This window comes from Stenella coeruleoalba (genome assembly GCF_951394435.1).
Source record: "Stenella coeruleoalba genome assembly, chromosome: Y".
Lineage (NCBI taxonomy): Eukaryota > Metazoa > Chordata > Mammalia > Artiodactyla > Delphinidae > Stenella > Stenella coeruleoalba.
The window spans coordinates 3,067,958-3,093,134 of record NC_137168.1 but is presented as its reverse complement, the minus strand read 5'-3'; the positions used below and the strand labels follow the sequence as shown (position 1 = coordinate 3,093,134).

Below are 25,177 nucleotides of genomic sequence, written 5' to 3'. Positions count from 1 at the left end.
CTAAGCCCTTGCACTCTAGAGCCCATGAGCCACAACTAGAGAGCCCGTGTGCCGCAACAGAGAGTCTGCATGCCACAACTAAAATCCAATGCAGCCAAGTAAATTAAAATAGAAAAGAAAAGAGAAAGGAAGGCTGGGACTTCCCTGGTGGTCCGGTGGTTAAGACTCCATGCTTCCATTGCAGGGAGCGCAGGTTTGATCCCTGGTTAGGGAATTAAGAGCCCACATGCCATGTGGTATGGCCAAAAAATAAAAATAAAAAAAAATAGAGATGAAGCCTAAGGCAGAACACTCTTTGACATAAATTGTAGCAATATTTTTATGGATCTGTCTCCTCAGACAGAGGAAACAAAAGCAAAAATAAACAAATGGGACCTAATTAAACTTAAAACTTTTGCACAGCAAAGGAAACCATCAACAAAATGAAAAGACAACCTACAGAATGGGAGAAAATGTTTTGCAAATTATACGCCCAATAAGGGGTTAATATCCAAAGTATATAGATAGCTCATATAACTCAATATAAAAAAAAACTTAAAAATGGGCAGACGACCTGAGTAGACATCTTTCCAAAGAAGATATACAGATGGCCAACAGGAACATGAAAATATGCTACTCATCAACATTGCTAATGATCAGAGAAATGCAAATCAAAACCATAATGAGATATCACCTCACACATGTCAGAATGGCTATCATCAAGAAGTCTACAAATAACAAATGTTGGCAAGGATATATAGAAATGGGAACCCTACTACGCTGTTGGTGGGAATATAAATTGGTGTAGCTACTATGGAAGGCAGTGTGGCAGTTTGTCAAAAAATTAAAATAGAACTACCATATGATCCAGCAATTCTACCCCTGGGTTTTTATCCAAAGATAATGGAAACACTAACTAAAAAAGATGCTGCACCCCAATGTTCATAGCAGCATTGCTTACATTAGCCAGTATATGGAAGCAACCAAAGGTGTCCATCAGTAGATGAATAGATATGGAAGATGTGGTGTGTGTGTGTATATATATATATATATATATATATATATATATATATATATATACACACACACACACACACACACACACACACACACACACACACACAGTGGAGTATTAACCCTAAAAAGAGTGAAACTCTGCCATTTTCAACAACATGGATGGCCCCTAGAGGGTATTAATGCTTAGTGAAATAAGTCAGAGAAAGACAAATACTGTATGATATCACTTATATGTGGAATCTAAAAAATAATCTAATAAAAAATATAACAGAACCAGACTCACAGATATAGAGGACAACCTAGTGGACACCAGTGAGGAGAGAAAAGGGAGGGAAGGGCAAGATGGTAGGGGATTAAGAGGTACCAGCTACTATGTATAAAATGAATAAGCTACAAAGATACATTGTACAGCACAGGGAATATAGCCAATTTTTTTTAACATCTTTATTGGAGTATAATTGCTTTACAATGGAGTATTAGTTTCTGCTTTATAACAAAGTGAATCAGCTATACATATATCCCCATATCTCTTCCCTCTTGCGTCTCCCTCCCTCCCACCCTCCCTATCCCACCCCTCTGGGTGGTCACAAAGCACCGAGCTGATCTCCCTGTGCTATGCGGCTGCTTCCCACTAGCTACTGGTTTTACATTTGGTAGTGTATATATGTCCATGCCACTCTCACTTTGTCCCAGCTTACCCTTCCCCCTCCCCATGTCCTCAAGTTCATTCTATAGTAGGTCTGTGTCTTTATTGCCATCCTGCCCCTAGGCTCATCATGACCTTTTTTTTTTTTTTTTACATTCCATATATATGTGTTAGCATACGGTATTTGTTTTTCTCTTTCTGACTTACTTCACTCTGTATGACAGACTCTAGGTCCATCCACCTCACTACAAATAACTCAATTCCCTTTCTTTTTATGGCTGAGTAATATTCCATTGTATATATGTACCACATCTTCTTTATCTATTTGCCTATCAATGGGCATTTAGGTTGCTTCCATAACCTGGCTGTTGTAAATAGAGCTGCAATGAACACTGTGGAACGTGACTCTTTGAATTATGGTTTTCTTACGGTATATGCCCAGTAGTGGGATTGCTGGGTCGTATGGTAGTTCTATTTTTAGTTTTTTAAGGAACCTCCATACCGTTCTCCATAGTGGCTGTATCAATTTATATTCCCACCAATAGTGCAAGAGGGTTCCCTTTTCTCCACACCCTCTCCAGCATTTGTTGTTTATAGATTTTCTGATGATGCCCACTGTAACTGGTGGGAGGTGATACCTCACTGTAGTTTTGATTTGCATTTCTCTAATAATTAGTGACGTTGAGCAGCTTTTCATGTGATTCTTGGCCATCTGTATGTCTTCTTTGGAGAAATGTCTATTTAAGTCTTCTCATTTTTGGATTGGGTTGTTTTTTTTTTAATATTGAGTTGCATGAGCTGTTTATATATTTTGGAAATTAATCCTTTGTCCATTGATTCGTTTGCAAATATTTTCTTCCATTCTGAGGGTTGTCTTTTCATCTTGTTTGTAGTTTCCTTTGCTGTGCAAAAGCTTTGAAGTTTCATTAGGTTCCATTTGTTTATTTTTGTGTTTATTTCCATTTCTCTAGGAGGTGGGTTAAAAAGGATCTTGCTGTGATTTATGTCATAGAGTATTCTGCCTATGCTTTCCTCTAAGAGTTTTATAGTGTCTGGCCTTACATTTAGGTCTCTAATCCATTCTGAGTTTATTTTTGTGTATGGTGTTTAGGAGTGTTCTAATTTCATTCTTTTATATGTAGCTGTCCAGTTTTTCCAGCACCACTTATTGAAGAGGCTGTCTTTTCTCCATTGTGTATTCTTGCCTCCTTTATCAAAAATAAGGTCACCTATGTGCATGGGTTTATCTCTGGGCTTTCTATTCTGTTCCATTGATCTGTATTTCTGTGTTTGTGCCAGTCTTGATTACTGTAGCTTTATAGTCTAAACTGAAGTCCAGGAGCCTGATTCCTCCAGCTCTGTTTTTTTTCCTCAAGATTGCTTTGGTTATTCGGGGTCTTTTGTGTTTCCATACAGATTGTAAAATTTTTTGTTCTACTTCTGTGAAAAATGCCAGTGGTGGTTTGATAGGGATTGCATTGAATCTGTAGATTGCTTTGGGTAGTAGAGTCATTTTCACAACGTTGATTCTTTCAATCCAAGAACATGGTATATCTCTCCATCTAGTAGTATCATCTTTAATTTCTTTCATCATTGTCTTATAATTTTCTGCATACAGGTCTTTTGTCTTCTTAGGTAGGTTTATTCCTAGGTATTATTTTTGTTGCAATGGTAAATAGGAGTGTTTCCTTAATTTCACTTTCTCATTTTTCATTGTTAGTGTATAGGAATGCAAGAGATTTCTGTGCATTAATTTTGTATCCTGCTACTGTACCAAATTTATTGATTAGCTCTAGTAGTTTTCTGGTAGCATCTTTAGGATTCTCTGTGTATAGTGTCATATCATCTGCAGTGACAGCTTTACTTCTTCTTTTCTCATTTGGATTCCTTTTATTTCTTTTTCTTCTCTGATTGCTGTGCTTAACACTTCCAAAACTATGTTGAATAATAGTGGTGCGAGTGGGCAACCTTGTCTTGTTCCTGATCTTAGTGGAAATGGTTTCAGTTTTTCCCCATTGAGGACGATGTTGGCTGTGGGTTTGTCACATATGGCCTTTATTATGTTGAGGTAAGTTCACTCTATGCCTACTTTCTGCAGGGTTTTTATCATAAATGGGTGCAGAATTTTGTTGAAAGCTTTTTCTGCATCTACTGAGATGATATGTTTTTTATTCAATTTGTTAATATGGTTTATCACATTGATAGATTTGCATATATTGAATAATCCTTGCATTCCTGGGACAAACCCCACTTTATCATGGTGAATGATTCTTTTAACGTGCTGTTGGATTCTATTTGCTAGTATTTTGTTGAGGATTTTGCATCTATGTTCGTCAGTGATATTGGCGTGTAGTTTTCTTTCTTTGTTACATCTTTGTCTGGTTTTGGTATCAGCATGATGGTGGACTCATAGAATGAGTTTGGGAGTGTTCCTCCCTCTGCTATATTTTGGAAGAGTTTGAAAAGGATTGGTTACAGCTCTTCTGTAAATGTGTGTTGGAATTTGCCTGTGAAGCCATCTGGTCCCGGGCTATTGTTTGTTTGAAGGTTTTTAATCACAGTTTCAATTTCAGTGCTTGGAATTGGTCTGTTTATGTTTTCTGTTTCTTCCTGGTTCAGTCTCGGAAGGTTGTGCTTTTCTAAGAATTTGTCCATTTCTTCCAGGTTGTCCATTTTGTTGGGATGTAGTCACTTGTAGTAATCTCTCATGATCCTTTGTATTCCTGCAGTGTCAGTTGTTACTTCTCCTTTTTCATTTCTAACTCTATTGATTTGAGTCTTCTCCCTTTTTTTCTTTATGAGTCTGGCTGATGGTTTATCAATTTTGTTTATCTTCTCAAAGAACCAGCTTTTAGTTTTATTGCTCTTTTCTATTGTTTCTTTCATTTCTTTTTTCATTTATTTCTGATCTGATCTTTATGATTTCTTTCCTTCTGCTAACTTTGGGGGTTTTTTTGTTCTTCTTTCTCTGATTGCTTTAGTTGCAAGTTTAGATTGTTTATTTGAGATGTTTCTTGTTTCTTAAGGTAGGACTGTACTGCTAGAAACTTCCCTCTTAGAACTGATTTTGCTTCATCCCATAGGTTTTGGGTCATCGTGTTTTCATTGTCATTTGTCTCTAGGTATTTTTTGATTTCCTCTTTGATTTCTTCAGTGATCTCTTGGTTATTAAGTAGTGTATAATTTAGCCTCCACATGTTTGTGTTTTTTACAGTTTTTTTTCCTGTAATTGATACCTAGTTTCATAGTGTTGTGGTCGGAAACCATACTTGTTTTTATTTTTCGTTTGTTTGTTTGTTTGCGGTACGCAGGCCTCTCACTGTTGTGGCCTCTCCCGTTGCAGAGCACAGACTCTGGACATGCAGGCTCCGCGGCCATGGCTCACAGACCCAGCTGCTCCGCGGCATGTGGGATCCTCCCGGACTGGGACACGAACCCATGTCCCTGCATCAGTAGGTGGACTCTCAACCACTGCGCCACCAGGGAAGCCCTGGAAACCATACTTGATACGATTTCAATTTTCTTAAATTTACCATGGCTTAATTTGTGACCCAAGATCTGATTTCTCCTGGAGAATGTTCCTTGAGCACTTGAGAAGAAAGTGTATTCTGTTGTTGTTGGACGGAATGTCCAATAAATATCAATTAAGTCCATCTTGTTTAATGTATCATTTAAACCTTGTGTTTTCCTTATTTATTTTCATTTTGGATGATTGTCCATTGGTGAAAGTGGGGTGTTAAAGTCCCCTACTATGATTGTGTTACTGTCTATTTCCCCTTTATGGCTGTTAGTATTTGCCTTATGTATTGAAGTGCTCCTATGTTGGGCGCATAAATATTTACAGTTGTTATATCTTCTTCTTGGATTGATCCCTTGATCGTTATGTAGTCTCGTTCTTTGTCTCTTGTTATACTGTTTGTTTTAAAGTCTATTTTGTCTGATATGATCATTGCTACGCCAACTATCTTTTGATTTTCATTTGGATGGAATATCGCTTTCCATCCCCTCGCTTTCAGTCTGTATGTGTCCCTAGGTCTGAAAGGGGTCTCTTGTAGACAGCATATATATGGGTCTTGTTTTTTTATCCATTCTGCCAGTCTATGTCTTTTGGCTGCAAAATATAATCCATTTACATTTAAGGTAATTATTGATATGTATTTTCCTATTACCATTTTCTTAATTGTTTTGCGTTTGTTATTGTAGGTCTTTTCCTTCTCTTGTGTTTCCTGCCTAGAGAAGTTCCTTTAGCATTTGTTGTAAAGCTGGTTTGGTGGTGCTGAATTCTCTTAGCTTTTGCTTGTCTGTAAAAGTTTTAATTCCTTTGTCGAATCTGAATGAGATCCTTACTGGGTAGAGTAATCTTGGGTGTAGGTTTCTCCCTTTCATCACTTTAAATATGTCCTGCCACTCCCTTCTGGCTTGCAGAGTTTCTGCTGAAAGATCACCTGTAACCTTATGGGGATTCCCTTGTATGTTATTTGTTGTTTTTCCCTTGCTGCTTTTAATATGTTTTCTTTGTATTTAATTTTTGATAGTTTGATTAATATGTGTCTTGGTGGGTTTCTCCTTGGATTTATCCTGTATGGGACTCTCTGCTTCCTGGACTTGATTTACTATTTCTTTTCCCATATTAGAGAAGTTTTCAACTACAATTGTCTTCAAATATTTTCTCAGCCCCTTTCTTTTTCCTTTCTTCTTCTGGGATCCTTATCATTCTGTTGTTGGTGTGTTAAATGTTGTCCCAGAGGTCTCTGAGACGGTCCTCAGTTCTTTTCATTCTGTTTTCTTTATTCTGCTCTGTGGTAGTTATTTCCACTATTTTATCTTCCAGGTCACACTTATCCGTTCTTCTGCCTCAGTTATTCTGCTATTGATTCCTTCTAGAGAATATTTAATTTCCTTTATTGTGTTGTTCCTCACTGTTTGTTTGCTCTTTAGTACTTCTAGGTCCTTGTTAAACGTTTCTTGTATTTTCTCCACTCTATTTCCAAGATTTAGGATCATCTTTACTATCATTACTCTGAATTCTTTTTCAGGTAGACTGCCTATTTCCTCTTCATTTGTTTGGTCTTGTGGGTTTTTACTTTGCTCCTTCATCTGCTGTGTGTTTCTCTGTCTTCTCATTTTGCTTAACTTACTGTGTTTGGTGTCTCCTTTTCACAGGCTGCAGGTTCTTAGTTCCCGTTGTTTTTGGTGTTTGCTCCCAGTGGGTAAGGTTGGTTCAGTGGGTTATGTAGGCTAGCTGGTGGAGGGGACTAGTGCCTGTGTTCTGGTTGATGAGGCTGGATCTTGTATTTTCTGGTGGGCAGGACCTTGTCCGGTGGTGTGTTTTGGGGTGCCTGTGACATTATTTTGATTTTAGGCAGCCTTTCTGCTAATGGGTGGGGTTATGTTCCTGTCTTGCTAGTTGTTTGATATGGGGTGTCCAACACTGTAGCTTTCTGGTCGTTGAGTGAAGCTGGGTGTTGGTGTTGAGATGGAGATCTCTGGGAGATTTTCGCCATTTGATATTACATGGAGCTGGGAGGTCTCTGTTGGACCAGTGTCCTGAACTTGGCTCTCCCACTTCAGAGGCACAGCACTGACTGCTGGCTGGAGCACCAAGAGCCTTTCATCCACACGGCTCAGAATAAAAGGGAGAAAAAGTAGAAAGAAAGAAAAAATAAAATAAAATAAAGTTATTAAAATAAAAAATAATTATCAAAAGTTTTTATTATCTTAAGAAGTAGTTAAAAAGAAAGAAAAAAGAGGGCTACCAAACAAAACAAATCCACCAATCATATCAAGTGCTAAAAGCTATACTAAAAAAAAAAAAAAAAACCCAAAAAACGGACAGACAAAACCCTAGGACAAATGGTAACAGCAAATCTTTACAGACAAAATCACACACAGAAGCATACACAGTCACAAAAAGATAAAAAGGAAAAAAAAAATATAATTGCTCCCAAAGTCCACCACCTCAATTTTGGGATGATTCCTTGTGTATTCAGGTATTCCACAGATGCAGGTGCATCAAGTTGATGGTGGAGATTTAATCCGCTGCTCCTGAGGCTGCTGGGAGAGATTTCCCTTTCTCTTCTTTGTTCACGCAGCTGCCGGGGTTCCGCTTTGGATTTGGACCAGCCTCCGCGTGTAGGTCGCCCTCTGGCGCCTGTTCTTCGCTCAGGCAGGACGGGGTTAAAGGAGCAGCTGATTCGGGGGCTCTGGCTCACTCAGGCCAGTGGGGAGAGGGAGGGGTATGGATGCGGGGCGAGCTTGCGGCGGCAGAGGCCAGCGTGACGTAGCAGCAGTCTGAGGCGCGCCGTGCGTTCTCCCGGGGAAGTCGTCCCTGGATCCCGGGACCCCGGCAGTGGCGGGCTGCACAGGCTCCCGGGAGGGGCGGTGTGGATAGTGACCTGTGCTTGCACACAGGCTTCTTGGTGGCTTTACGTAACAGCAGCCTTAGCGTCTCATGCCTGTCTCTGGGGTCGGCTTGCGCCCGTCTCTGGAGCTCCTTTAAGCTGCGCTCTTAATCCCCTCTCCTCACACACCACAAAACAAAGAGGCAAGAAAAAGTCTCTTGCCTCTTCGGCAGTTCTAGACTTTTTGCCAGACTCCCTCCGGCAGGCTGTGGCGCACCAGCTCCCTTCAGGCTGTGTTCACGCAGCTAACTCCAGGCCTTTTCCTGGGGTCTGACTTCCGAAACCCGAGCCTCAGCTCCCAGCCCTGCCCGCCCTGGCGGGTGAGCAGACAAGCCTCTCGGGCTGGTGAGTGCTGGTCAGCACCGATCGTCTGTGCCTGAATCTCTCCGCTTTGTCCTCTGCACCCCTGTTGCTGCGCTCTCCTCCGTGGCTCCAAAGTTTCCCCCACCTCCACCCCTGTCTCTGCCAGTGGAGGGTCTTCCTAGTGTGTGGAAACCTTTCCTCCTCCACAGCTCCCTCCCACTGGCGGGTCCCATCCCTATTCTTTTGTCTCTGTTTTTTCTTTTGCCCTACCCAGGTACGTGGGGAGTTTCTTGCCTTTTGAGAGGTCTGAGGTCTTCTGCCAGCGTTCAGTAGGTGTTCTGTAGGAGTTGTTCCACGTGTAAATGTATTTCTGTTGTGTTTGTGGGGAGGAAGGCAATCTCCACTTCTTACTCTTGCACCGTCTTTCCAATATTTTATAATAACTCTAAATGGAATATAATATATAAAATATTAAATCAACATGTTGTACACCTGAAACTAATATTGTAAATCAATTAGACTTCAATTTGAATGAAAGAAAAGAAATGAAGGCTAAACTAGAAGAAAACAAGAATGAGTCAATATAACAGAAAATGCCTTTCTAAAGTAGAAAGGAAAATGTTTTAAATCAAAAAGAGGCAAAGATGAACAGATTTCTAGAAAAAGTGACAAATATGAAAGATAGCAAAGAAGACCTGACATATAGATAATAAGATTATCTGAAGAAGAATACCAAAGCAAGGAAAAAGAAAAAAATGCTTAAAACTAATATTGGATGGTTGTAGAGATTGTCATACAGAGTGAAGTAAGTCAGAAAGAGAAAAACACCATATGGTAATGCACATGTATGTAATCTGAAAAAACGGTACTGATGAACCTAGTGGCAGGGCAGGAATAAAGATGCAGATGTAGAGAATAGACTTGTGGACACGGGGAGAGGGAAGGGTAAGCTGGGACAAAGTGAGAGAGTGGTAGTGTATATATGGACATATACACACTACCAAATGTAAAACAGATAGCTAGTGGGAAGCAGCCGCATAGCACAGGGAGATCAGCTCAGTGCTTTGTGACCACCTAGAGGGGTGGGATAGGGAGGGTGGGAGGGAGATGCAAGAGGGAGGGGATATGGGGATATATGTATACATGTAGCTGATTCACTTTGTTGTACAGCAGAAACTAACACAACATTGTAAAGCAGTTATACTCCAATAAAGATATATTTAAAAAAAAAAACTAATATTGAGGAAACTTTAGGTTTGCTTTTAAAAAGCACACCGTGTACCTAAGAATTTTGCTCCAGAATGACCAACAGCAAGACACATTCTAATAAAATTACTAGACTTTCTTTTTTTAAAAAAAGAAATGCCTTGGATACTTCAGGAAAAACAGCAGGTGGATGGTAAAGGAAGGAAAATTAGATCATCTTCAAACTTTTTGACACCGACACTTTATGCCAGAACAAATGGCGTAACATTTAAGATACTCAAGGGGAAAAAAATGTGAGCCAAGAACATTATATCTGGTAAAACTGACTTTTAGGTATAAAGGGTACAGGTATTTATCAACATACAGGAACTCAGGAAATATTGGTCCCATGATCCCTTTCTGAGAAAGTTGCTAGAGAATGAGCTTAAGACAACCAAAGTGATGAGAGAGACATTGATATAAGTACTATCAGTCAGCATGAAATATATAGTTACTTGTAGAACTAAGACTAAATGAGATTTGAAAGAGAGAAAGTATTAATGCCTATATGCCCAGTGCTCTGGTAATATAGATATAATGCAACTTTTAATGGGGAAAGAATTTGCAAAAAAAGAACTGTTCTCAGCAATTATATTGGTATCAGTATTAGTGTTATTCCAGGACTGTGTAATGTGAGATGATATTAACTGAGTAATTATGAGATACTCTAATTCCATCATCCTCTGTCTTTGAGAGCCAAGACTATTAGTGTGGAAGAATACAGATGTAATTCAAAAGAATTTGAGTTAGAAACAATACACCCCTTTAGTCCTGAATATGAACTCATGAGAAATTTTATTGAAAAGTACACACACACACACACACACACACACACTTTTGTTTTATCCACTGAAAAGGCTTAGAAACAATGACCAGCCCAGAAGCAATGAGCTCACCTAGTAACCCAGGTTCTGTTCTTGAAATACCATTCCCATTAAAAGAAATCAGGATTTCTTAGACAAATAGCTAATTCCAAGTTTGCAGCAGGAAATAAATAACATGAACTTGGAACATCTTTTCATAAAGGTTAGGAAAGAAGCTTTCAAAGACTACTATGGTCATATCAAAAGGACTCAGAAGCCACTGGAGACGTTTGCACTGGCCAAAGACAGTTTGGCTTGAAAAAGGATAATTGCCAGTAGCAACGAGCACATCTAGTGCCCAGATCTTGGTGTCTAATACTATTCTCCAATTAAAGGGCTCCTTAGAGAAGTGGATAATTCTGGGGCTGGACAGGGAATATACAAGATGAATCTGAAATATCTTGTAGTACTAGAAAATAAAGGAGCACTCAAAAAACAACAGCAAACAAAATATTGAGGTATGTTAATGTGACACAGGGCCTTCTGAAAGAACTGTGGCCAAAACTGGAAGAATGTGAGCAGGAAAATAACAGTATTGGATTATAACACAAGGAATAAAATGTGTCCGTGAGTCTATAGTGATAGAAATAAATGATTAAATAAATAGATGGGGGTGAAGAGACCAATCTCCCCTACAGAAAAATTATAATTTGTGTATATACACCTGTCTCAAGGAGGTGCAGCATAACTCCTCACCCCTTAAGTGTAGGCTGTGTTTAGTTACTTGCTTCCAAAGACTATAGTATAGAAGGAGGGGGGAGCAGTTGGGAACCCTACAAACACTACCTGAAGTGATCCCAGTTAACATCAGCAGTGATAAGTCATGTTGGTGGTGTGTAGCCTTGGTTTGATGTGATAAGGAGGAAACTTCACTGTGTTATTCTCTTCCAAAAATCATAACCCTAGTCTAATTATGAGAAAAATATGAGACAACCCCAGGTTGAGGGACATTCTGCAAAATACCTGATGAGTACCCCTTAAAACTGTCCAGGTAATCAAAAACAAGGAAAGTGAGAAATTCTCACAGCAAAGAGGAGACGAAGGAGACACAGGACTAATGTAATATGGAATATTTGATGGGGTCCTGGAACCAAAAAAAAGAACATTATGTAAAACCTAAGGAAATCTGAATAAAGTATGAACTTTAGTTGTTAGTTATGTATGTATCAGTATTGGTTTATTAGTTATGACACACAAACCATAGTAATGTAAGATGTTAACAATAAGGGAAATTGGGTATGGATGTATAAGAACTCTGTACTATCTTCTCAGTTTTTCTGTAAATTAAAACTAAAATTAGCTTATTTGAATATTTTTTAGAATTCATTGCAATTCATTGAAACCCATCAAGTGTGTTTAAATCCGTGAGTTCATAACTATAGTTAAAACAGAAATTGTTCAATTTCAGAGGATGATAAGGAACCAATTTAATAACTTGAGAAATGGTAAATTAAAGCAGAAGAATCAAGCATTAATCTTGTTTTCTTTTCCTGGGTGACTAAATAGTAGTAGATGAGGGAAAGCCTCTCTTTATAAAAAGCATTCTACTTAATAAAAAAAGAAATGTTATAGAGTATCACCATTTTGAAACCCTGGGAAAATTAACGAATCTAGGCATTGAGCGTCAACAGCTGCTAACATCACAACATAGGAGACACAGATACTATGTGCCACCTGCTGAGGGAGGACAGCACCACCTGTATTCATGCGAAGGGATCAACCCTAAGTCATGTCAAGCTCCGTGTCCGGTTGCCAATCTGCAGAAATACAGAAGAACGTGTTTGACTCCATCATGACTATGCGGTCGGCAAAAACCAGAGTTGGGGAAACTACAGGTCAAATGCCCCAGCCTCTTCAATAGAGAACTTGTAAGGAAAGAAAGGGATGGAAGAAGAAACCTGTAGATTAAAAATATATCAAAATATTTGAAAATGGGTAAGACTAACCTCAAAAGCATTTTGCTAAGTGAAAGAAGTCAGACACAAAAGACCACATGTTACTTGATTCCATTTATGTGAAATGTTCAGAATAGCAACTCTATAGAGATAGAAGGTAGATTGGTGATTTCCAGGGAGGGAAGGAATGGGAATTAACTGCCAGTGAGCACAGGGTGTCATTTGGTAGATGCTCATGGAGAAGCTTTGGGGATGGGTACAGAAAATGTATATCTTGACCCAAGTGAAGGCTATAAAGGTATAGCCTCCTTATCAAATTTTAAGTTATATATATTTTTGTGTGATTTCCAGTATCTTTTACTTTACAATAAAAGGGTTAAAAGAAAAGCAGAACACAAGACTCCTAAGCTGTAAGGAGAGATCAGATTCCCCACATATTTCATTCTTTATCATGGTGATGAGAGTATTTCTCGTGAGCAAATTCAAGGTAGCTAGGAAATGTTCCTTTACCTCAAAAAGGAAAGAAAAAAATAGTGCAAAAGAGATGTAGTATTTGGTACACTGCATGACAAGTGCGATGTGGACCGCAGACTGTTGCAAACGTGCAAAATAAGACACATTCTTTTCTGGTAGGTTCAGCTGCCCCCTGATTTCCAATTTTATACACACACAGAATTGTAGAACTGTAATAAAGGAAATGGATGAAGGAGGAGAAGTCACCTGTAGTCCCACCTCCCTGGCAAGTCACAAATCATAAAATCATAAATATTTTTTACTTTAGTGTTTTTGTCAGGCGAGTGTGATAACCACTATACTATGGAAACACTTCACTGTTTTTGGTTTGCTGAGGTTCTGTTGGTCAGTTGGTGTTTTGTTTTCTGTTGTGAGGGGTTGGCCTTTTTAGCAAGAATTCGTTCCCAAAATAGAATTCATTTTGAGGGGCAACTTTGTTTTTGCCTTCTCGTGAAAACCACTTAGAGGATCCTGTATTACTATTATTTAACATGTCACCTGTTAAGTAATAGTAAGTACTCTCCGCAGTTCTGCTGGCTCCAGGGTAGGCAGCTAGGTATATATTCCTTGTTCTCTTGTTATGTGGTCGTATTCAGAGTGGAGCTGGGGCCCATGACAGTCGCTCTTTCCCTCACCCTGCTTTCTCATTTTTCTACTTGAGCAGAGTTCAGAACAGCTCAGCAACAAGATCAGGAACAGGAGGAAGAGGATGATGAACAGGCAGTCCACAGAGCTCGGGAGTGGGATGACTGGAACGACACCCATCCTATGGGCTATGGCAACCGACAGAACATGGGTTAGTCTCCCCACAGCAAGACAGGACTACAGGGGCTTCTGTCTTCCCCACCAAGGAAAGCTGTGCAGTCTTCCCCTCCCTGGGCTCCTGCTTCAGCCATGTACAACGAAGGCAGAGATGCTTAATCTTGCCTTGCATTCATTAAAATGTCAAACAATTAAGTGTGTATTTCTACCCTAGATGATGAGCCAGCAATCTTGTCTTGGAATTACAATCCTCGTCATGATATATTCCATTTTTCTTAAGTGGAAAGCAAAGAGTACTGAGAAATGGTTCTATATAATCAATGGCTGTATGAATTCTCTTTGAAAAAGAAAAGTCCCCTCTATCATGTGAGCCTGTGCAGAAATATGAATATCAGCTGCTTTCTTCCAGGGGGTGAAGGGAGGGGGTCAGCTATGGTTCCCTGGGCTTATGGAGAGATCCTAGTCATCTCCCTTTGATGTGGGCAGTGAGTTACCCAGCATCAGAGCTGCCCAGACTGGCTGGAGCTTGCTTTCTCCTTTCTACCCCAGTGCTGTTAACTAACCCAACACTTGCTTTACAAGGGACAAGCACAAAAGCCGGGACTTGCCCTGCCACACAGCTCTATTTTCAGGAATTACAGCTGTCAATGAACAGAACATAACAATCCTATCTACCCAATCTTCCTTGCTTCAGCCATGAGAAATGAGGAAACCGATAAGGCACTATGAGAGCCATCCTTGTGTGAGCATCTGAGGCCAGGGTCTTTACTCTGGAACTATCTAGAACCCTGAGAGTAAGAGCAGCTCAGGCCATAGCCTAGCTCTTAAGTGGGCTGCTGGAAGACCACTTTGGCCCTCTTTGCCTGTTCTGTGCCATACCTGGCACAGTCCCAAGCGGTCAGTGTGCCGTGGCAGTCATTTTGCTAGTTAATAAGGTACCTGCAGTCATGCCTATAACTGGGAGTGGAGGAGGGGGGACCGCACAGATGACAAGGAAAGGTACCTACTTTCTGCAGTAAAGAGAAGACATGTCCTCAGCTCCCGGGTTGATAACCTAGAAAAGAAGCCATGTGTTAAAACAAATGATCTCTATAGAAAACATACTTTTGTTCTATGTGGCTTTGGTACACTTCGTCTTCTTTTAAGAAGATGACTCAGCCTTCCTATTCTAGCTTCTGCAGTCTAGCTTAGGACAGGGGTTTGAAAAGGAGACTCAGATCCCTCTGCTTTGTAGGGTGGTAAATGGAGGGCTGTCAGACGATGAGAAGGACGTTATGTTTAGTGGGAGATGACAGAAGACTACCAATAATATATTTATTGCTAAATATATACTGCTTAATAAAGGATTCATGTCACCCTCACAACATAAGCTCCTGAAACTGGTAGAGCACAGATTAACTTCCCCACTGATTTGGGAAGCAAGCATTCATTTGTAGTTCTCTTCCATTTATTGCCAGGTTGCCTCTAGCAATGGCCTGTTTCGTGCCCTTGAAACTCCACCCTGAGCTCATTCCCAAAATGGGCCAGGTTGGGGTTATCCCCTTGGTCTGATCTATTTAAAGATGGTCCTTCTAGAAGATCCAGCCTGATGAAACCCCCTCACATTCTGATATCTAAGAGGCAAACTAGACAAAGTGGGTTTGAATCCTGGCTTTAAAAGTTGAAAGCTGTGTGACCTTGGGCAATATAACTTCTCTGAACTGCTCCTCTGTTTTCTCTATGTTTATAGATGAGCTGTTTCATAGGGTTGTTTTGAGAATTAAATGAATAATGGCAGCCATTATAATAGGCTGAAGAATAAGTGTTTTCATTTGAGCTCAGTGACTATGGTCTGTCCACTAGGAAGGGAAAGGAAATGGACAGGTAGGTGTTGGAAACTCTGTTCTGTGCCAGGCACCAGACCCAACACTTCCACATGCTATTAATACTCACAATGACCCTGCAAAATAGGTAGCATTGTCCCCATTTTACAGATGAGAAAATAGGCCCAGAAAAGCTGAGTGATTTCTTCAAGTTCAGATTAGTAACAAGCTGTGCTTCTGTCATTTTCCATGTCCTTCCTAATTGCATGTGCTTTTAGTTCTGCATCTTAAAGCAGCTTAAAAAGAAGGAGCAGCTTGAAAAATCCAAACCCAAACCACCACTTATACGTTATTGGAGCTCTAGAAATGCCTTTTTAACTGACTCACCGAAGAAAAGGTTATGCCAGACTGCTTCCCCACTGCCATTTCCCCCTCAGCTGGGGGATAAGAAGACAGAGGCCGTGAGCAAATCCATCTTCCTCCATTTTCCTCCCCAGTTCAGTCTGCCTGCCTGGCGGCTAGAGAAAACAAAAATAGAACCACCTTCTCTACTCCCACCAGAACAAGGCGTTTCAGGGTCCTAGAGTGAGCTGGGTGTGGTGGACTGCAGCAAGCGAGGACTCAAAGCATTCTACGGTTAACAGTACTGCCTCATCGTTTGCACTGTGCTTATTTCACGTATGCTGCATATTTCATTCTCACAACCTGTCAGGCAGGAGATGATGCCTTCGTTTTACAGGGAAGGAAACTGGCTTGGAGAAATACAGTGAGTGACTTACTTCAGCACACATTTAATACATAGACCATGCAAACATATCAGTGTAGCCAAAATATTTGCCCTCTGTAGCTCTCACATGGAGGCCAATTAGTTATTTGGAAGAGGTGAACGCTGTGCACTACTTCTTTTAATGCCATCATGCAGTGATTTGTCCTTTCCACTCTTGTTCTTTTGAACACCCCTGTAAGACAGGGCAGGGGACTGAATGAGCTGATTTCAAGCCCAAGAAGTTGGAGTTAAGGATTCTGAATTGAGTCTCAATCCTCAGTGCTCTGCCCCTCCGTAGCCGGGTGACCCAGGGCCACCCAGGTCACTGGGGTCCCTGCTGTCATTTAAAACAACGTGCAAAGGATAAAACTTTTGAACCTAAATCCACCTCTCTATGTTAACTGAATTCCGAAGTCCTCCTCTCCTTACTGTGGGCCTCTGGTTTGCTCATCAGCACAACAGATACACTGCCACCCAGCTCTTTCAGACACCCGACAAGAGGGCACTGTGACCTTTGTCTCCTTGCAAAACAGCTCCCTCCAACATCTGCACATCGTTTCCTCACAGATTGCTTTTCACCCATTCATCCAAGGTTTAACCTGGCTCAGTTCACTCACGCTCCATAGCAAGGAAGTATGGGTTCTAATAAAAGCTCTCTCAGTTTTAGCCCCTCCCAGTTGCTGACTTACCTCACAGTTACCTCACAGTTCAGAGTAAGGAGCAAATGAAATAAAATATGGAAAAGCACTTTGAACAATTAGAAAACATGGCACAAATGTTTGTAAGTTTTGCGGCCAGAGGAGGGGGTGCATTGTTTTTTAAATTCAGTATTTCACAACTTATTTTAACCCCTGCTCCCCTATTGCTTTCTCAGTCTTCTATATATATCACCACCAGCGAAAAGGTTTGTGAACATGCTTTCCTTTGTGTGCTGGAGAAGACCAGCACAGGAGAGAATTGTTACATGCAGTGGAAATTGAGAACTGGTTTTTACTTATCTGCCCATCAGGCCGCCTTTGACAAATGTATGTGAAAAGATGGTAAAAGATTTCAGTTTCTTGTCCCAACTGGCAATAAATCCCTCCAAGAGAGTACAACTCAGCAAAGACCTAGGCCATCCTATTCTCATGTGGTAGCAAAAATAAGAAGAATTCGTGTATTGAGCACCTACTGTATACTAGGAGTTGACTATATCTAATCCTCACAACAACGTCCCAAGGATATTATTATTGCCTCAATTTGTAAATGAGGAACTTGAGGCTCAGAGAAGGGACTTCCCAAAGATCACTCAGCCCTAAGTGTAGAGCTGGGCCTGGATTCCAGGTGGGCCTGATTCCACAGACCATGTCCATCCAGTCTACCACACTCTGCAGGAAGCACAAAGCACGGGGGACATATGAAGGTGGTCAAGATACCCCACTGGCGCAGTGCTCTGGGAATCACCCCTCCCCTTTCTCTGTCTACATTTTGAGCAATGATTCTATCAGGTTTGCCGGATAGGCCCTTTAAGGGCACATCTGAGACCTGCTCACTAGGAGAATACCCTGGACTCAGAACTCTCCCCTTCCTGGGGCCCTACGTCCCTCAACTGTAGAATTCCTGCTCCCTGTGCCAGGCCCACCTGTTTCCTGCCCTATCCGATCTTGGTACAAGTAAATCTTTAAAACCCTGTCTCTATTCCACCCTCTCACTTAAGGGTTCCTACACATTTTCTGAGCCTGCCAAAGCCCCCCCTCTTGATCTACCAGGCCCTCCTGGACAATTAAGACAAGACCCAGGTTGTGAGCACATGAGACTTGGCAGCCAGGGGCTGGGAGGGAGGATTTCTGCCTGAACTCTAAGGCCCTCCCACACTCAGAGACAGATACCACCTCTGCTACCCTGGTGCCCTTGTCCTCGGCTCAGAGACATTGATTGGCAGAAAGACTCCTCACCCACTTTATGGAACCTGTCTTCTCCTTTCCTTTTCTACCTTCTGCCTGGGTGAGCTCACCCCACCTCCAGCTTCCATGACTCACCACATGTATACTGATGGCCAGTGCTAGCCCTGACCTTTCTGCTGAGCTCCCTGCAGATAGTTACCGGAAAAAGGAATCCACAGGCTTGGGACCTGGAGACAATCTTTAATTTTGAAAAGGCTGGTGTGCAGAAGCAAGCCTTTTAGCCTGAAACATAATAGATGTTCAGTAGACATTCATTTAATTAAACAATGAATAATAATAGGAAACACTTACAGTAATACCTCCTGTGTGCCAGGCCCTGTGCTAAGTGCTTTACATTCACTCACTCAATACTCAGAACAACCCTATGAAGCAGGTGCTATTATTATCCCCATTTTACAGTTGGGGAAGCCAAGGCACAGAGGTCTGCCAACTTGTAAGTGGCAGAGCTGAGATCTGAACCCCAGCTATCTGGCTCTAAAGTCCATGCCTTTAGCCGCTGGAATGCCTCCCGACAACAGATCTAGAGAGACGGAACGATTCCCCCACAGCGTCTGGGGAGGAACTTGGCAGAGCCAGGACCAAAAGCCAGGTCTGCTCTCTGTGCAGTGCTTCTCCCAGGCCACTGGTACAGAACCCCTGGGAGTGGAGGCACAAGGAGGGATCTGAGAAGTCTAGATATTCATGCAATAAAAGGCTCTAGTCGACTAGGTGGTTCCCAGCAGAAGACAGGAGGAGTCAGAGCATCCACCAGGGCAGACTGCTTTTCAGAGATCCTATTTGAGGCCTAAGCTATTCCCTTTTCCTGCATTAATTTATCAGGGACCCCTCCTCCCCCACCCCACCCCACCCCCACACAGCTAGAACCAGCCGGAGGCAATTGAGCATCTGTGGGGAAAGGATGCATATTAGAGAGATTAGAAAGTATGATCTAAAGCCTGGTGTGTGTGTAGGAAGTTGTGGTGGGGAGAGAACAGGGAAGACTGGAGAAAAGGTTAGGTCAAGGCTAAAACCTCCAGCAGATAAAGGGACTCAGTGATGAGATTAAGGCAAAGCACCTGCAATCAGCTCAGCTTTGGAGGCACCAGCCTTCTTACCACAACAGAACAGCACCGTGGCCATGGCCTTCCTCTCCCATCTGGATCTTCAGGAAAGCCTCCAAACACTCTCTGTTTTGCAGTGGATCCCAGTCTATGCTTTTTTAGGTGAGTGAACCCCAGGGGTTGGAGAGCACAAGGGAACAGATGAAGAAAGAGACCAGGAATCTCCAGATGAGGGCTCCAAAGAAATCATTTGGTTGGTCACTGTCTCTGGGAAGGACTGTGCCTCTCTACCCAGAGAGATTGCTATTGTTAAGTTCATTAGATTTCTCTCCTCCCATCTGAGGGGCATGAAGGCCATGAGTGAGGCTGCAGGTTTCCTGGTTTAAAGATAACCCCAGCCTTCTCTCAGGACTGCCCCCTGTGAACTAGCTGAAGAGTCCTATTCGGGGGCAGGGGCAGAGTTGGTGTTACTGCGTAGACGTAAGGTGATTTTCCAGTATAAGACTATGAGAGAAGTATGGAAAATCTGTGGGCTGCGTGAGTGACACATTAGATAGAATTTTGAGAAAGGGCCAGCTCTTCAATGCACTCAGAGAATGACAGTCATCGGTGCTGGGCAAATGGGCTAAGAGCTCGAAGCTTTTCTCAGTCAGAAACCAGGGCTTTGTGAGCAGCCAATTACAGGGGCAAGTTTGGAAACTGGAAACTGGAAGAAATGTCATCCTGAAGGACGAGACAGGTTAGGAGGCTGCCAAGTCCAATCTGTGGGAGGCAGGGACCTATAGACCTAGAATGAGGCAGGGAGGGACACCGTTGAATTTGGATGGAAAAAATTACCTGTTTATTTTCACTAATCTCATATTGAAATGATGAATGTAGTCAGCAAACCACAGAAATACCTGTGAATTTGTCAGTAATAGACATAACAGAGATTTACATTTCACATGCCCGTTGTTGCAGTAATCTCAAAAGTTCATTTATACTCGTTACCCCTTCCAAATTCCAACAGTTATTGGAACTACCATTAGGTGTGGTTATTTAATGCATAAATCAAGAAGCTCATGTTACTGTATGACATTTTTGGCAATATTTTGATAACGGTGTTTTACTATGATGAGTTTCATTTGTAAGTCTGTGTATTTTATTTTGTGCATTTAAAAATACTGTTCAGAAAAGGGCTTCACCAGACTGCCAAAGGGGTTCATGGCTAAATGCTCCTTACAGAAAAGTGTCCTTCCTCCCTTCCTCCCTCCCTTCCTACTTCCTAATTCTTTTCTTCCTTCTTTTTCTTACCCTCCTTCCTTCATTCTTTCTATCTTGCTCAGAGCCTCCCTCAGCACTTCCTCTCCTTCCTATATGATATTCAGAATCATGGCTGATTACTGAGCACTACTGGGAGTGATGGGGGAAAAAGTAGGGAAGAGGGGGGAGAGAAAAGGCAGAGGGACAAGAAAGAGGAAAGAAGTGAGGAGAGAAGAATGAAGAGATGATTTGGGGGAGATGTGGAATATAAATATTCATGACCCTTGGAATTAGGCAATGCTCCTGAGATCCCCTCTGAGGCCCAGCTTCCAGTTAAAGGATGGCTCTCCATCTGTCTAAAGGATGGCTCTCCATCTGTCTCTTCTTTTCTGGGCTTGTTTTGCCATCTATCTAAACTGTTGCAATATCCTCTTTCCTGGCCTTCTATTCTCCACCTTCTCCCATATATTCCACTGCCTACAGCCAGAAGAGTCTTTCAAATGCATCTTTGATTACAGCCCTCTGATGCGCAAAAATAGTCAGCAGTTTTCCCTTGCCTACTTGAAGTACAAATGTGTTATCCTGGGCATTCAAGGCCCTGCTCCACTCTCTGCCTCAAACTCTTTACCAGCTCATCCCCCTACTCTTCCCCTAGGTGAATCTCGTATTCCAGGCAATCTATTCACAGAACAAATGCGAAGAGTACTTACTCTCTCACTCCTTCACTTCTGCTCTATTTCCTCCACTTGAAAGATTCCCTGATTACCCTTCCTGTACTATCCCTGGACAACCCCTCCTTTGAGATATTGCTCAAGTGATACCTTCTCTGGAACATTTTCCTGGCAACCTGAGACTCCATTATCTCTGAAAGTCCAGAGCATTTTGGAAAAATTGGTTGCATAGCAGCCTTTATGCCCTTTGCCTCCTCTACCCAATAAGCTCCATGAAAACAGGAGCCACGTCTTGTCATTGTTATATTTCTTGCAAGACCAGGCTTGACACTGTTGATTCTTCCAGATTTCTTCTCCTCAGTAAAGAACTTTAAGTCCACCTCTTGTTCTTTTTTCTGTCTCATGGACATCTTTTTTTTTTTTTTTTTTTTTTTGTGGGTCTGCCTCAGACAGACCAGGTCTGCCATTTACTTTTTATGTGAGCTTGTGCAAGTAAGTCATTCACCCTCTATCATTGTAGAACAGAGCTCTCAAGACTATTCTGATAATCAAAGAGGAAAGAAAACCCTCAGTAGATGTTCATTTTCTTTCTGTTGTAGAAAATGACATTGGAGCCCAACCACCCCACCTCAGAAGACGTTTGATCAACAGAATTAATGCCTTAACCACTGCACCACCAGGGAAGCCCTAGACAGTAAGCTTCTTGAAAACAGCCTTCAGCACAGTGCCAAGCACAGGAGGATGATTCAGGATAAATATATTTGTTACATTCAGTTGTAGCACAGGGAAATTTGATTTCAAAATTCTCCAAGTGGCAGGTGAATGTTAACAGGGAAAGAAACACCAATGCCCTTATTCCAAATAAAGAAAGGCTTTCTGAAGTTCCAGGGTGTGCCTGAGTGTGTAAAGCTATGGGCAGCCAGTCAGTTCTAGTGTAAAGCGAAAACCCGGCGTCTTAATCAGTTGGCTCAAAGCCTTCAGAAATCCAAGAATGTGGCTGGCTATGGGCTTCCCTGGTGGCACAGTGGTTAAGAGTCCGCCTGCCGATGCAGGGGACACGGGTTCGTGCCCCAGTCGGGGAAGATCCCACATGCCATGGAGCCACTAAGCCCATGCGCCACAACTACTGAGCCTGTGTTCTAAAGCCCGTGAGCCATAACTAAGCCCACATGCCACAACTACTGAAGCCCGCGTGCCTAGAGCCCATGCTCCGCAACAAGAGAAGCCACCTCAGTGAGAAGCTCATGCACCGCAACGAAGACCCAACACAGCCCAAAATAAATAAATTTATTAAAAAGAAGCTTACTGTCTAAAAGGCAAAGGGCCAGACATGTAAAGTACTACCTACACAAGCAGCAAAATGCAATCGGGCCAAATACATGCAGAAGTAATGTGCTGTGGGTGTGTAGAGGAGGGAACTCTTCATTCTGACCAGAGAATAAGCAAAGATATCATCCAGGAGGTATCATTTGAGCTAAGCCTTGATGGCTGAGAGAATTTTGATATAGACAGAAAGTTGGAGAGAGGATAGTCAGAATAAGGGAACAGCATCACCAAAGGCATGGAGAGGTGAAATCGCATGGTGGGTTGAAAGAATGGAGAGTAGACTAAGGTAGTTGGACCCCCATTTACCATTCTTCAGCCATTTGCATCTCACTTTCTGGTTCTTTCCACAGCTAAGTACCACGTATGCTATTATTACTTAACATTTTTTTCCCCAAATTGACTCATTCCTGTAACCTAAATTAATATATTCTAACAGGAAACTTTACATTATCACCATGAATTCACTTTTATTCACTACACATTAAAATAACTTTCCATCCATGAGCCACTTCAGATCACCTTGTGTCCTTACAGTGGTGTGGATATGATCACTTCATGCTAGATCATAAGGGCTGTGAGTGCTTCTGCTGAGAGATGAGGCCAAGAAGGTGTGTGGGGCCAGCCCATGGAGGGCCTTAAACACCAGGTTAACGTGTTCGGACTTTATCCCGTCAGCAGTGGGAAAATACTGAAGGCTTCAGAGGAGGCAAACAACATTATGACTGTGCTTTAAAAATATATCTGCGGGGCTTCCCTGGTGGCGCAGTGGTTGAGAGTCTGCCTGCTGATTCAGGAGACACGGGTTCGTGCCCCGGTCCGGGAAGATCCCACATGCCGCGGAGCGGCTGGGCCCGTGAGCCATGGCTGCTGAGCCTGCGCATCCGGAGCCTGTGCTCCACAACGGGAGAGGCCACAACAGTGAGAGGCCTGTGTACCGCAAAAAAAAAAAAAAAAAAAAAAAAAAATCTGCGGCATGGAAAATAGACTGGAGGGGAAGAGACCAGCAGGCAAGAATAGACAAAAGGCTGCAGTCCGGACCAGAGGAGATCAAGTTCTGGACCACAGCAGTGGCAATGGAGACAGAGGCAGGAGGATGAATGGGACAGAGTTTTTTTTGGAAAGGGAGAGAAGTTAAAGATAGCTCCAAAATGTTGAAAACTGTGACATTTATCCTGAGGCCTGAAATATGAATAGGAGCTAGCCAGGCAATGAGCTGAAGAAAGAGTCTTCCAGGCAAAAGGGACAACATGCACAGAATCCCAGAGGCCGGGGAACAGAATGAGTTGAAGAAACTGACAGAAGAACAGTATGGTGGCATGCAGAGAACCAGGGGATCGCCAGGGTCTCCATCAAGGAGGACCTTGAGAACCAAGGTTATGAGACTGGACTGGATCCTAAGAGTCATAGGAAGCCATGTGAGTTGTTGAATTACTGAATTACCATTAACCCCCATAGGTTCTTATATTTATCATTAATTTTGATCCATTAAGTAATCACAGAGCCACAGAAATGTCTCTTTGACAAACCAACCATGTTTTTGGTTATATGCTATAGAAGGACAGAGATTTGCATTTAGCATGCTGGCTGCATCATGGCTCAAGTCAAAGGAGGTAACCTGTTGAGAAGACATTGGCAGTTGGCTTAGAGAGAGATAATGGTGGCTTGGACTGGATGGTAGCATGGAGGTGGAGAATAGAATAATTTGGAAGATGTTTAGAGGACAGAACTGATGGGAATTAATAATTGACTAAAGGAAAGCAATAATTAATTAGAGCTCAGTGGCAAAGAGTACAGTCTCTGGAGGAAGAGTGTGAGTTTTCAACTCTGGCTCACCCACTAGCTGGCTTTGTGACCTTAAGTGGTTATTTAACTTCTCTGAACCTGGGTTCCTCATTCACAAAATGAGAATGCTTATTGTCCTAATGGGGGCTTTATGAAGATTAAATAAAATACGCATGTAAAATACTTAGTTTTACATGATGAGCGTACAGTAAATGTTGGCTATTACTATATGGGGAAAGTGAGCAAGCAAGATGAATCAGAAATGAGTTGAAGAAAGGACCCACTTAGATTCATATTGGTACCATCTTTAACTTAAGCTAGTAATCATTAGTAATTTGAGGGTGTACAGATTTCAATTTATTTTTTTTAAGTGAAGACCAAGGGTGAAAAAGGATATTACATAATGGTAAAAGGGTCAATTCACCAAGAAGACATAACTATCCTAAATTTCTATGCACCTAGCAATAGAGCTTTAAAATATATGAAGTGAAACCTGACAGAACTGGAAAAAAAATAGACAATTATATTTGAAGACTTCCTTGAAAACCACAAACAACCGAAACTCACCCAAAATGAAACAGATAACTTGTAACTATTAATTAAATTAAATTTTAATTTTGGAAGGTTATAAACCTTCCAAAACAGAAATCTGCAGACCCAGTTGGTTTCAACGGCATATTCTTCCAAACATTTTAAAGATGATATATCACAAATCCTACACAACCTTTTTCAGAAAATAGAAGAGGAAGGAACACTTGCCAACTCATTTATGAGGCCAGACCCCGATACCAAAACCAGACAAAACAGTACAAAAAAGAAAACTACAGTCCAATAGCCCTCATGAATATAAATGCAAAAATCCTCAAAAAAATACTATCAAATCAAACAAAGATTAATATATCATGACCAAGTAGGCTCTATCCCAGAATGCAAGTGTAAATACTTGAAAATCAATCAATGTAGCCTAACATATTAACCACC

At 41.7% G+C, this 25,177-nt stretch overlaps 1 protein-coding gene across 5 annotated transcripts in view; it reads left to right on the top strand.

Moving 5' to 3' along the window:
- The window catches only part of LOC307181068 (immunoglobulin-binding protein 1-like), a 44,013-nt gene extending 22,219 nt beyond the window's left edge, over positions 1-21,794 (top strand). For 2 of the 5 annotated variants that reach the window (XM_079911844.1, XM_079911843.1), the window contains exons 6-7: positions 13,534-13,658; positions 21,688-21,794. In XM_079911844.1, coding sequence (XP_079767970.1) covers positions 13,534-13,658; positions 21,688-21,779 — 217 coding nt within the window. In that variant the 3' untranslated portion in view covers positions 21,780-21,794. Of the gene's footprint in view, positions 1-13,526; positions 13,837-21,687 lie in introns of those variants that run through there. The other 3 variants (XM_079911845.1, XM_079911847.1, XM_079911846.1) reach the window with 2 other exon arrangements.
- The last annotated feature ends 3,383 nt before the right edge of the window (positions 21,795-25,177 follow it).